The 13718-nt window shown below is 35.6% G+C and overlaps 1 protein-coding gene across 2 annotated transcripts in view; it reads left to right on the top strand.

Moving 5' to 3' along the window:
• The window catches only part of FIG4 (FIG4 phosphoinositide 5-phosphatase), a 71515-nt gene that overhangs the window by 11097 nt on the left and 46700 nt on the right, over positions 1-13718 (top strand). For both annotated transcript variants that reach the window (XM_061460135.1, XM_061460134.1), the window contains exons 3-10: positions 95-218; positions 2973-3129; positions 4343-4393; positions 6363-6511; positions 9238-9366; positions 10886-10986; positions 11406-11568; positions 12188-12285. In XM_061460135.1, the coding sequence (XP_061316119.1) occupies positions 95-218; positions 2973-3129; positions 4343-4393; positions 6363-6511; positions 9238-9366; positions 10886-10986; positions 11406-11568; positions 12188-12285 (972 nt within the window). The remainder of the gene's footprint in view (positions 1-94; positions 219-2972; positions 3130-4342; positions 4394-6362; positions 6512-9237; positions 9367-10885; positions 10987-11405; positions 11569-12187; positions 12286-13718) is intronic.

Raw genomic sequence — 13718 nt, 5'->3', positions numbered from 1 at the left:
GGTTTATTGTATACTGAGTAAATTCTACTATTCTTTGACATGAAATACCATTTAACTACCAAAGCAGTAACTTAAGTGACTTTTTAATTTAAAGCATGTGTATACGCAACAAGAGGTGAGGGAACTTCTTGGCCGTTTAGACCTGGGAAACAGAACAAAAATTGGACAGAAGGGCTCTTCTGGGTTGTCTCGAGCTGTCTCTGCTTTTGGTGTAGTAGGTAAGTGTTTTGTTTGGTTTTATAAAATCTTTTATTTCTTGACGTGAGGTTTACTGTGTCGCACTGTATCTATCTGTCTCCCTCCCTTTATTTTTATTTTTAAATTGGATTACGATTGAGAAATTTCTTTCTTAAAGATAAGTAAGTTTCTATGTGTTTTGTGAAAACAGGTGGCCAGTACAAGGGTGAGATTTGTACTGTTACTAATCTCTTCTTTGTTGTTAAGGGATAGATCTAGGAAACAGCCAAACTATAAAAGCTTGGTTGAAGATCTCGCCCAACTCAACTCATTGTAAGCTACAAAGCATGTGGAACCTTGCCTTCTGAATTCCAGAGCTCATGGAATGCTTTTTAAAAGAAAGCAAAAGTTGACATTCTTTATTAGAATGATTTCATTTTCTTTGTGGTTTTTTGTTTTGTTTTTTGTGTGTGTGTTGTTTGTTTCAGTGCCACATGTAAAGGTGTGGGTTTTTTTGTGTGTGTGTATTCAAACAAGTATAGCTGACTGGTATGTCAGCTGAATTTTTAAATGCTGATCGGATGTCCGTAATCCTAGAGAATTGCTTCAGGGATTTAACAGCTTCTAATTTCATCTGAAAGTCACTACTCTCCTGCCTGTTGCCAGATGCTGAGGTCGTTATATTGATGAGTGATGTCTCCAAAGTAAATGTTAATGTGTGCTCTGACAACTCCCAAGAATACTTTGTGCTTTATCTGCATTAGTATATAACTGGACGTCTAAATCCAAAGTTGCAGAGGAGGTGGAGAAAGCAATTACTTTAAAAGATGCTCCTGAATTTTTCATAACACCCAAAGTGTAGAAAATATTATTAGTATTCTAACCTAAAGTGGCAGATTAAGCAAAATTTCTTCTATATTCTTTTTGCCCATGGAGTGTTTTGGATCTTAGCACTGGATCCTCTTTTCAGAAATTCATGAGATGAGGTTTATATTAAATATTAATTTAAGGGTATTGGTAATACAGGGAAGCATAAAGAAGCCACTGACAGTCTTGTAGCATTGGCTTCTTTTTGCACAAGCTGTCAGTGCTCACTATCTAAATATGTGAAAATATATTTGGTTGGAATGTGATTGTGTTCAGTGAAGACTTACCATCCCAATTGTGTATTTGTTTGTATGTACTCTTTGTAATAGAAGAGTTTCTATTCTGTAGCTGGCCAAATGCGTTGCTTATCAGATAAGGTCTATTTCTAGATGATTTATTTAGAAGTAACATGCTCTCTTACATGCTTTAGATGTCTTCCGTCTTGATCCTGTCTAAGCTGTATAAATACGTAATTTGAGTGAGTGCACTGGTTGTTTTTTTTCTCCCGGCTCAGGTCTGGTATTTTTTGTAGAATTGGAAAAGACGTCTTTGTTCTGTTCTCCAGTTACTTTGTTAGCCAGAGGTGGTGCATTCATTGCACTCAGAATGGGGGGCCTGATAGTCTAAGTTCTTGTTCACTGTATAGCGTTTAAAAGTAGAAATTGTTTTTAAATGGAGAGAATCAAGCCAAGGGGAAAGGCTGGGTTTCCTATGAGACTTTTAAAATTCAAAGGATAGAGGCTGTCCATATAAGTGATTTCAGTACCTGGAGGATACAGGAAGAACCTTGCTATTTAACAACTGAAATTCAATAGTCTGCCTGCTTCAACTGGAAGATTTGTTTCTCTTGTCAGCGGGATCTCCTGTGCTTGTGCAGGTGAGAGCATTTTTCCGAGGGGGGCTAATAAGGCAGAAGAAAATATCGCAGCTCATTCGATCACATTGCAGACTCCAGCAGTGACAGGGAGTAAAATGTGTACTTTGCTCATCCTTCTTTAATTCATAATAAAACCTAAAGAACTGAATATAAATACAACTGAAAATGTGAATTGTGAGTTGTTTACCCACACCCCTCACCCTCCCAGTTAATAGATTAAGAAGGACATGGAGCTGTGAAGACAGGCTGAGAAAGTTGGGGCTGTTCAGCCTGGAGAATAGATCCTAAGAGATGATCTCCAGGTCCTTTACAACCCAAACCATTCTATGATTTGATGACAGTGCAGTAGCGAATGAGTTTCAGGCTATTCACTAGTAGCAACCCATCAAAGCAGCTACCTCCAAGAGCTAATTTGTGTGATTTATTAGTTATTACAACTTAGTACTGCTGTGTCACTGTCTATACTGTATTAGAAACACATTTGGGTTCAGGGATATTTAGGTATTTCTATTTCTAATTTTAGTTTTCACATTCATATTGCATTGGAAAGTTTGTTACGATGTTTCCTAATTACATGTAGTAGAGACATCCAAAGAAGCAACTTGGTGAAGAAGCACGGCTATGCCCTGTAATGTTAGGGAATGAGGGTGAGGGCTTCTGAAGTCTCTGGTTTTAGGCAGTATAGCCAGACACTGCCTGTTCTACTTCCTGTAAAAAGCAAATATACATGTGTCTTAAGTAGACAGCAATTTATTCTGAATTTTTGATGTCTTAACTCTGCTACCTAGTATTAAAAATATTTACAGTGGAAGGGGAGAAGATAAGTAAAATCTGTGTACTTTGTTGGTTGACACGTACTGGGGGAAACTGTAAAACTGTCTGTGTGTATCTGTATTTCTGTATGTGTATATATATGCACATTGTATGTAATATTATGAACAAACAAAAATTCTATGAAGTCTTGGAACAATTCTGATGCCATTGTTCTAAATATGTTTGATCAGATCAACACAAACATCCAAGTAATACCATTTTAATGCTGTTTTAACAGGTTTTGTCAGGTTTTTAGAAGGCTATTACATTGTGTTAATAACAAAAAGAAGAAAAATGGCAGATATTGGAGGTCATGCAATATATAAAATAGAAGATACAAGCATGATCTACATTCCAAATGACTCTGTAAGAGTCACTCATCCTGATGAAGCCAGGTAAATAATGGTGGTACTCTTTGATCATTTTCTAAGCAGTGGTGATTTCCTTCTGTTAGTATGTCATTCAAGCCGTTTTATCTTAGTTGATAAGTTAACATGGAAGGATGGAGAATCGGTCACAAGTTCTGTGGCCTCTAGCCTGGAGAGTAAAACAACTGTTATAGGCTTTCGGAGTTTTTTGTCCACGTCTTCATGTCGCCTGTGTGTCAAAGCTACGTCCTAGCAAATATGCACCTGGAAGCATCCAGTATAAACACTGTTCTTACAAAGGCAAAGTAATACTAATACTGGTTTATATTGTTCAGAGTACAATTCTTCTATTAGTATCTCTAGCGTCATGTTAATCTCACCTGAAGAGATTGATTTATTTATTTATTTTACTTTTTTGTGAAAAAAGAAATTTGAGCCTTTGCAAGGAAGCCTTATAAGAAATGTACAGCCACATTCTGGTGGTGTTTTTATCAGGGTGGGGGAGCTTTACTTCTATGAAATACGAAGCGCATGTTATCGATAAACTGCTTTCCAGTCTGTACCAAGTATAAATAGTCAAAAAGTGATGGATTTTGATAAGCTGATGTCAGGTAATAAAATCAAGGCAATGGGAGCTACTCAGTAAGTTTCCACTTTGTTATATGACTGGTTGTAAACCTCAGTCTCCCTCTTAGAATGAAGCAGACTGTATTCTTTAACCTATATGTTTATGGTGTTAGCCATTTTTTCATTCATAGAGTGTTACTGAATTCGCAAATTCTTTTCTGAGAATTTGCAATAGTACAGCATCTTGAAATACGTATTTCTTTTCTTATTCATTTATTCGAGAATAACTGTGAAAATCTTTAATTCTTAGATAGTGCTCTTGGGTGTTTGCTTGCATAAGACCTAGAGAATTTGACCCACATATGTGGAAAACAGCACTACAACTTTATCTGCAACTGCCTAAATAAGCAGAGTACATACATGAGTAGGCATACATGAGTAGACGTACATGAGTAGACACTGGGTTAAAAAAAAAAAAAGGCACTATTTGATTTATTTAATCCAGATGCGACATTCTAGTGGAATTACCTGTCAAAACAGTTACAGTAAGATACAAAGGGAACATACAGCAGGAGTCAATATTTATATGTAGTTTAATTTCTGAGATTCAATGAATGACTTCTTGGAACTGTCTGATTAAAAATTTCCTTTCTAATTTGAATTGTTTTGCTAGGTATCTGAGAATCTTTCAAAATGTGGACCTTTCTAGCAACTTCTACTTTAGGTAAGTATGAGTTACTAATTCCTTTAAAAAATCGTATACTTACACTTGCTATGAAATTCTGCTTTTGGATTTTGATAACCAACATCTTTAGTATTCTGGGGAAATAAGACACATGATCACTCTGCTTGTCCATTTTCATCTGTGTCTTTTGAACCTGCTTTCTCCTTCAGCAAATTGATTAGATATATAGTCTTCATGAACTATAGAACTATTAGCATAGTAAAAGGTAGATGCTGAAATTATTGTTTCTACTGACTGTTTAGCCTTGCCAGATTACTCTTTGTAAAAGTATTATAATTTCAGAGGGTTTGCTTGTCCTGTCATTTTATCTTTTTTGATCTCATTTTCCAGAAATAAAGCTTTGCTTTGATTCACAAAGATAGATAATAGGTCCTCATCCAAGATATACCCTGCACATGGTGCATCTTTCATAGGGCATTCTAGGCATTATTGATTCTCTTGTATTTTCATAAATACCATACCTAAGACAAGTTTCTGTGTCCTAGCTACTATAGCACATGATACTTTTGGGACAGCAGAAAAATGGGGGAAATATGGTGGTAAACCTGGCAGTACTAGTTAGAAGCCTTTAAGACTTAAAAAGGTAAATGAAAAAAACCCTCTTGTGAGCGCCAAAAGGTGTGTCATTCTAGAAGATACTTCCTCTTGGAAAATAAAGGCTTCTTGTCACAACTGTATCTGTGAAGACAAACCTACCAAAGTTTCGTATCTGTGTTGTGGTTTTCCATGAAAAGGCTTTTTCATAGTGTAAAACCTGACTTTCTTCTGTGCTTTGTCTCTCGGCCCTAACACTATACAACTTCCTTTTTTATTATCCTGCTTAGAGAGGATGAATGTATACTGTTTCTGTGGTCATGCATATAAGGGAAAGGACAAGGTTTTTATATGACTCCCTGATAAACACATTTATCAGCTTAATTTAAATTGTTCTTGGCTGAAATCGTAGCATATTTGTCTGCAAGGTTTTCGTATTAGTCCTGAAGAGAATTGGAGGATAGTTACAGGAAAACATTTGGTCTAAGGGGAAAATAGAGGAATAGCCTGAGCAAGTCTTTTACTAGGATACTTTTTAAAGATTGTTACATGTAAACTAAGCATGTAACAAACTGGGTTCATTTTTCCTAACAGATAAGCATGGCAGGTTGTTCTTATGAAAATGTGGTGAATATATTGGTTAGGCTTTGTTATCATTAGTGATAAATCTAAATGTCCAATGTTTAAAATTATTTTTTGTCAGTTGTTAATAGTAAAAGTAATTACTGATGTTGTATTAGGCTAAAATGGAAATTTATGTGTATTTCTGATTCAAGTGTTATGTAAATTTAGTTTCTCCTTAGGGAGATGAATCTTAGTGGCTTATAAAATCTAGCAATTAGTGTAGAGTGTTCTCAGTATAAAAGCCATGAGAAGCATAATTTGTTACTGTTATGGAACTAATTAAACAAAACCAACCTTTTCTTTATTCTGCAGCCACTGTCTTAAGATGCATCTGTGCTGCAACCACAAATTTGAGGACATGTAATTTTTGTCTACCCGAGTTTTGGCTGCTTTGACTTCAGGTAGCAGTTAGAGCATAGTACTTACTTAAAACTCAGAAAAGTGAGGTTGTCTATATGGATATTTCCAGTGGAATAGCTATTTTTGATCTTCAGGACTATTTCTTGGGACATAGTGAATTATGTTTGATATACTTTGTCCAAAAGGCATATTCAGTTTTCAGTTATAAGAAGAATATAAATTCAGTTTCAACTATTTGTACTGTAAACAGTTTCTATGTTGGAAAACTTATTTTGGAAATCAGTAGTATTATTTGCCATTATAGAATCTGAATCAAAAGTCTCCTTTTAATGGATAAAATAGTGTTAAATATAAATACAGATGGAGAGTAAGGGCTTTCAGAAAAGTCCCATGCATCTATAGTTATTAATACATGGTAACTTTCTATCAGTTACAGCTATGATCTGTCTCACTCCCTTCAGTACAATCTTACTGTCCTGAGAATGCCACTTGAGACATTAAAAACTGAAACAACCCAGACCCGACAAGAAAGTTTTGATATATTTGAAGATGAAGGACTTTCAACACAGGGTGGAAGTGGTAAGCAAATATGCCTAGTTAAACTGATGTTGGTCAAGAATACATTTAAAGTATGTTCCACTTAAGTTTAGTTTTGAGAAACATTTGGGTCTTTTGTATTAGTCACCAGTCTCATAACAGTTTTGAGTTAATAAAAGATTACTTAAAGTTCCAACTACAGACATTTGAATAATGCAATTTCTAGAGGTGATTAATCATTGTTTTGTTAATTTACATTGCAGCTCGGGGAGATAATTGAAGTTGCTGACATTATTCAGCAATTGATTATTCAACTGACTTGTAAGACTCCCAATAGGAATAAATTACAAAGCCTGGGAAGCAATGACTGATTAATTATATTTTTTTATTTGTGTTGGAAAATACTGATGACAGAGGAATTACATGATGTTAGTATCAATTTGATGTAGTAAGCAGTATCATAAAGTCTGAGAAAAATTACTGATTTCAGTTTGAATCACTTTGGATCAACATATTCGTAAGAGTGTAAAGATAACCAGTCAGACAGGAAAACTGTTTTCTCTCCCTTTTGCTTTGCTCACACTCGCATACAAAAGTTCTCCTGGAATTCTTAATAATGGATTTCATTCTGTTGAGGTTGATGGTTTTTAGTTTTATTGCCCTGTGACTAATTATCTGAATGCTTGTCAAAATTGTGTTTGTTTTTTTTTTAACTATTACGTATGTGACACCACGTTTTACTTAATTGTGAAGTACAGTGCTACGCTTGATTCGTAATAAATGCATTGCTCTAAAAGTAGTCTCAAACAGGTGTGGAGATTCAAGTAGCCTTTTTAGTAATAGAGCACCATGCCTTTTAACTGCATCACTTATAAGCAGAAGAGTAAGGTAGAGTAAGTCTGCTGTGCTGTACTGTCTACTGCAGCAAGTCTGCCTGCTATTTTGCTTAGAACTGTGAACTTGATATGGAAGCCAGCTTAGATACAACGCCTGGATCTGTGCTAATTGAATCTTACTGGTTATAGAGGCTCAACAGCCTCTCTGCATTACCACCCTTATTTGTAGTCACCTGCTGTGTAACTTCTGTTGCACACAAAATATAATACACAGAGAAACATGATACAAAATCCCACTTGTCCTAGAGTAACTTTGGTTTTTTGAGATACTGTGAATTTCATGACTTGTCTTCTGCCTCTTTCAACCAAAATGAATCTTCCAAGGCATTGAAGAAAGAATTTATTGGTGCTGCCTTCTGTGCCTGTAAAGTGGACTCTGAAGGTCTGACAAGCACATAGTTAAAATACAGAAATGCTTGAAACAGCCCCAGACCCAAATTTATGCAAGATAAACTTGGACACTGGCCACCCGTTTTTCACACCCTTTTATCATGCCTAGAATAGACCTGCACTGACTGCAGCTGAGAGAATGGTAATTAAGTGTTAGGTAAGCAAGTAATTGTCTCTGATGCTGGAACTTTCTATGTTAAATAGTTTTAACATTTTTCATACTGTCATTTAAAAGCCTAAAAGTAATGCTATATGCAGTAAACTCTAAATAGTGGAGGGAGCAATAATTCCTCTGCTGTAAAGGCTCTTATGTGCAGGATTCTTCAGGAATCCATACAATGTCATCTCTATGTCTTTGTGAAAACTTTGGAGAAAAAAGTTGCCATAACCTTGACTCAGCAGTGTGCTGATTTCCAGTAGATAGTAGTAACATATCCTTCATATGATAGAATATGTATAAGAAATAGCTGTTCAAGAACAAATTCTCACCAAAGCAATGCTGCTAGAAATGAGAAGGAAGGCAAACTGCCGACCAAGTGCTTGTGGCCCGGTTCTGCTGAGTGTGTACACTCCTTCACCAAAATGGTCGTATCATTTTTTCTTGGGCTAATGGTTAAGTTTGATGACTAGATAGCAACATTTTGTTCAACAGCTGCATTTTCAGTTTCAATCTGTTAGGAGAACTCATCTTTTTCCCCCAGCAGAGGCTGTGCTAATTGACATACTGCTATGATATAACTTACCATGCCAGAAATTTAATTTGCTAAAACTACACAAAAAATGTAGGTAATACAATTCTTGTCCTCTTCCTTTTCCTCAAGACTCATTTAATTCCTTTCACCAGCTTTTAGTGCTAGTTGTCATCTTGGTCTTAAATTTTGAAACAGAAAAAGACTTAGGTTCCAGTTATATCAGAAATTGAATTTTAATTTGCAAGTTTACAATAGCTGCATCTCTTGTGTCAGTGCATATCAGGAAAACCACTCTAAATTATGGGACAAGGAGATTGATGTGCGTTTTGTGAAGGTGGCCAGGGATATACATGATCTTCCAGAGCTTAATAGGTAACTCCAGAGCCGACTCAGAACTGAGAAGCTTATAAAGTCCTGCTATGAATGTGTTTTTGCCCTAACTGGAATTTACAATTGGGTTTATTTCCCTTACTGTCAAATCCTCTGCTGCTACCATGCAGAGATGTCTTTTCAGTACTGTAAATATCAGAAACTTCTGCATGAAGGCATTCACATACTTCAGTGACTGGCAACGATAGAAATATTGCAGATCCTCATAAATGCTGACCTTCATTCAGCATGTGCCTGAAGTTATCTGTGTTTGGCAAACTTCAAACGTGGGTAAATGATACGCTGAATTACAGTCAAAGGAAAATAAAAATGAGGGTCCAGTGACCTGAATTTTGAAAGTCCAGTGCAGGTAAGCTTGCTTCTTAATTGCTAATGTGTTTTCATTGTAACAACTTCCTAGGTGTATTTGGAATTTGCAGTAAGCCTTATGAAAAGTATGTGTGGAATGGCAAGCTTCTGGAGGCAGTGAAAAATACTGTTCATCGTGACTGGCTGCTGTATATTATTCATGGATTCTGTGGGCAATCAAGCATCCTTTTACTGTTGTAAGGAATGTTTTAAAACTTTTTTTAAATTTTGAATATGTGAAATACACTGAATGATTTCTTTGTCATGTAAATACTTTTCAATTTTAGAACTATTGGCTGGCTTTTATTTTCATTACTTTTCTAGGTTTTATGCTAAATAAAAAACACAGTTATGTTGTTATAACAGAATTCTCAGAGACACTGTTTGTAAGCATGGGGTTTAGTAATAAAGAACTTGGGAGGATTTTAAGGCTCAGCTGTATCTTTTCACATATGTTTGAGGAAAGGGGGAAAAAAGCTAAACAGAACTGAACTGCTGACCCAGAAATGTTCTCTCACTAATCTTTAAAACATTTTTTAGTAACAGATTTGCAGAAATTCTTGTATTTATTCTGTTTCTGTTGAAGATGATGATAGAACTTTAGGCCTACTTTTCGAGTAGAGTTAAGTAAATACTAGGATATCTGAAAATTTTTTTTTCTTGGCTATGTATTATTTGAAATGAGTAAATGGGTTTATGTATATTGTAGTATTAGCAGAAAAAGCCCAAATGCATATTACACTCCAAAAAAATGCCATCCCAACATCTTGGTAAGAATTTAGTATATTACAGACACACTCTAATTTAATCATCAAGAGCATAATGTTTGTTTAAAAGCCTGTCAACAAAGCATCTGGGCAAGCAAATACAATTGCAAAGTTAAGGTTAGTGGTGTCTGTAAAATTTGATTTTAGGGTTTTTTTTTTATGATTATAAGGCTGCTGGTCATTGGCTTAGTCCCCAGACAGAAAGCTAGATCCATTTTTTATATACCACTATTTCATCTGTGGTCTTACTTAATCAGTGTAGTAGGAGAGAATTTTACCACAAGCGTTATGCCTGCTGCTACTTCATGTGTGGCATTAGTCTTTGCTCTAGGTATTTGATGAACAAACATCTTCTTTCCTCTTTCTTGTGCCTCCCTTGCACTAAGTAAGCAGTGATAGTCATGCTAGACATCTCATTCTTTTTTGTTTTTAATAAAAAAAAAACCTAAAAGGAAGCCACCACTGCACCTGTAGCTGTTTGTCTCTGGTTTTCGGTTGTTACCTAAGTAGGTGCAAATTTATCTACTTTTCCAGACAAATAATTAGAGGGTGACTGGTGTACCTGATCTGAAAATAGAAGCTCGCAGACTTCAATTCCAGTATTCACTAAAGCAGTATTGGGGGCCCGTTGTGAATCTTGGGCCTATTTCACTTCTGTTTCCACTTCATAAAATAGAAATACTTATCTTCTGTATGATGTGAGAAGTGGTTGATGTGATGTAGATTCCATTTTCAGAGTTCTTAAAAACCATTGTTGAAAAAGCCTATGCTCTCACCAAGCTGCAAAAGAAGTTTGGAAGTGGTACTCATCACCATTAAGGACGTGTCAGGAAATCATATATTTCAGTTTTGTACACTTTTTTAAGAATTTGTGCTTAAAGTAAGTGAATGAAAAATTGCATGTGAAATGTAAACCTTAACTTCTCTCTCAAGAACTGTTAATTTATGGTCGCCCTATATACGTCACTCTGATAGCTAGAAGATCAAGCAAATTTGCTGGAACACGTTTTCTGAAACGAGGAGCAAACTGTGAGGTAAATTAAATCTGATTTTAGGGGTTCCCTCGTACCCTCCCCAACTATATGAAAGCTTGAGCTTGACTGACTGGAGAATTGAAATGTTTTAGAGAGTTGTTTCAGTTTTGGCTGTAAATTATGCTATTAGATAATGTAATCATATTCTTAATTGAGATAATAAAGCTGTTCTTAAAAGAATAAGTCTTAACCAGCAATGATTTTTTTTTACACTTACAGTTAATGTTATTTCCAAAATAGAGGGGGGGAAATCTGATAATATGCATTTAGGGACAAATAGGAATTTAACCTTCAGTGGTGTTCTCACTACTGTGATATGATGTCTCACTGTTTAATTGTATGTAATGATCAGTTCTCTATAATGCATGCAGCCCTGAAGTGTCGTGTCTATACCATACATCTATTTCTGTTTGTTTTAGGGAGATGTTGCTAATGAAGTAGAAACTGAACAAATACTTTATGATGCTTCAGTTATGTCATTTTCTGCGGGAAGTTATTCATCCTATGTTCAGGTTCGAGGATCTGTCCCTCTGTACTGGTCACAAGATATTTCAACTATGATGCCTAAGCCACCCATAACATGTATGTACAAATTCTTTGTGGTAGATTATATTTAGCGCTGTCCCCTACAGGCAGTAAGTGAAAACTAAAAATGAATGAATTGTCTATACCTTTTTCTTTGGGAAGCTGTAAGTTAAGGTAGATCAATGTTCTTTATAATAAACATCATGGCATACAGCTTTTTATATGGTTGAATGTTGGTATTTGGTGAAACTGAATAGAAAACAATCTCTGTCTTAGACTTCACATCCAGAAATGGAATACAAAAACTTCTGTTTGAAGATGTCAGCTTTCTTTATGCTTATTTTGTATACAAAATCAGTTACATGTACCTTTGTATTGTGACTAAAATTTTGAGCCTATTGAAAATCATGGGAAAAAGGCTGGCTAACTTTAGTGGGGCCAGAATAATTGTTCTGTGTGAGCATCTCATTAAAGTTTTGGTGAAGAAGTTGCTTCCAATTTGGAAAAGGGAAGGTTTTTGTTAACAGCTTTTGCATGAAAAGAGGGGGAAGTATGTAACTTATTATTACTACCAAAGAGTTAGCATGTGTTTTGTGAAGAGTATGTTTAGGGGAAAGTTATTTAAGTGACTCTGCAGCTCACTTAATATTGTCCTGAATTTATGTACTTATTGCAGTGGACCAAGGAGATCCTTTTGCACATGTTGCTGCTCTTCACTTTGACCAAATGCTTCAGAGATTTGGTTCTCCCATTATTATTTTGAATCTTGTGAAGGTACGAAAATTTTAGTATGTTCTATATGTTTTCTAATTTTAATATTATACTTCTGTAGAGTCTCTGTGTAATTTTTCATTATGTTCTAAACTAATATTAGCTCACAAATGCATTATTTTCTTCAGGAATTTCATCCTATACAGTACAGTACATAACTCTGCTTCCACTACCACTCTTCAAAAAAGTTTACCATGTTTGTAGCCCTCTTACAGTAACCTTTTGCTGTTGCTTTCAGTTTTTTTCTATTACCATTTAGATGTAAGTCCAAATAAATTTACCAATAAATATAGTTGAGCACTAAAACCACTAAAATAGTATGCTTTCATGCAAAGTGAGGTTTGTAGGCTTCTTGACACTGATGACTAAGTTACTTGAAATATTATGACAAAGACTTACCTTCTTTATTTTGCTCTGCCTGGTAGACTTATGGAAGTATGAGCGAGATAGAAAACTGAAGCTTTTGATGTTAGCTAGTAGGCAGTGCCATTGTCAGCCTGGCTGGACTAATAGGGGGAGCTTCATTGGTTGCTGCAGTAATTCAATTTACTCATGTGTAATAGGCTGAGGTACAAATCCTGGATTCTGGGTGGCACTTTAATTTTGGTTATTACATCTTGTATTTGTGCTGTGGGGTTTTTTGTTTCATTTTTTTTCTGTTCTGGTCCAGCCATTTTCTGTGGTTGTGGCTGGTTCCACATTTGAATTTAGTATATTGATTTGTTTTACTTGAATCATATCTTACTTCTTTTTTGCCTTTAAAAAAATCATTTATCGTGTTGTAGAACTATATTCAGCAGAAAAAAAGGACCTTTTTTGTGCATGCAGAGCCTATTCCTGGTATTAAAAAACAGGGAAAATTCAAAAGGAATGGTTTTAAAACTCTTTAAGTTGTAATAAATGGAAGTAGATAATCTATTTTCTATTTCTAGAAGCTTTCCTGTGTAGGAGTGCTTTTAAGACTGTCCAGGACTCTGTGGAATCAACACAGGATAGCATTTTTTGACAAAATTATTTTATCTCTTGCAGCCATAGTTTTCAAAAGCTGTTGCTATAGTGAGTCTAGGCTCACATGACCTTGACACATGAATCATTATATGCTTTTATTCACAGGGCTTTTGATAGAGTGGCTGAAAATGTGTCTTTCTTTCCCTCCCTAGATGCTCAATATTAAAACGTTAAAGTTCATGTTCCTTTATTACTAGACTAGATGATCTCCAGAGGTCCCTTCTAACACTAATGATTCTGTGATTAGAATCATAGAATTATAGAATTATAGAATAGTTAGGGTTGGAAAGGACCTTAAGATCATCTAATTCCAACCCCCCTGCCGTGGGCAGGGACACCTCACACTAAACCATGTCATCCAAGGCTCTGTCTAACCTGGCCTTGAACACCGCCAGGGACTGAGCATTCACAGCTTCCCTGGACAGCCC

This window comes from Pezoporus flaviventris, unplaced genomic scaffold (assembly GCF_033815535.1).
Source record: "Pezoporus flaviventris isolate CSIRO_AGI_PZ_B2104156 unplaced genomic scaffold, CSIRO_AGI_Pfla_v1 ptg000031l, whole genome shotgun sequence".
Classification (NCBI taxonomy): domain Eukaryota; kingdom Metazoa; phylum Chordata; class Aves; order Psittaciformes; family Psittacidae; genus Pezoporus; species Pezoporus flaviventris.
This window is presented reverse-complemented; position numbering and strand designations above follow the sequence as displayed.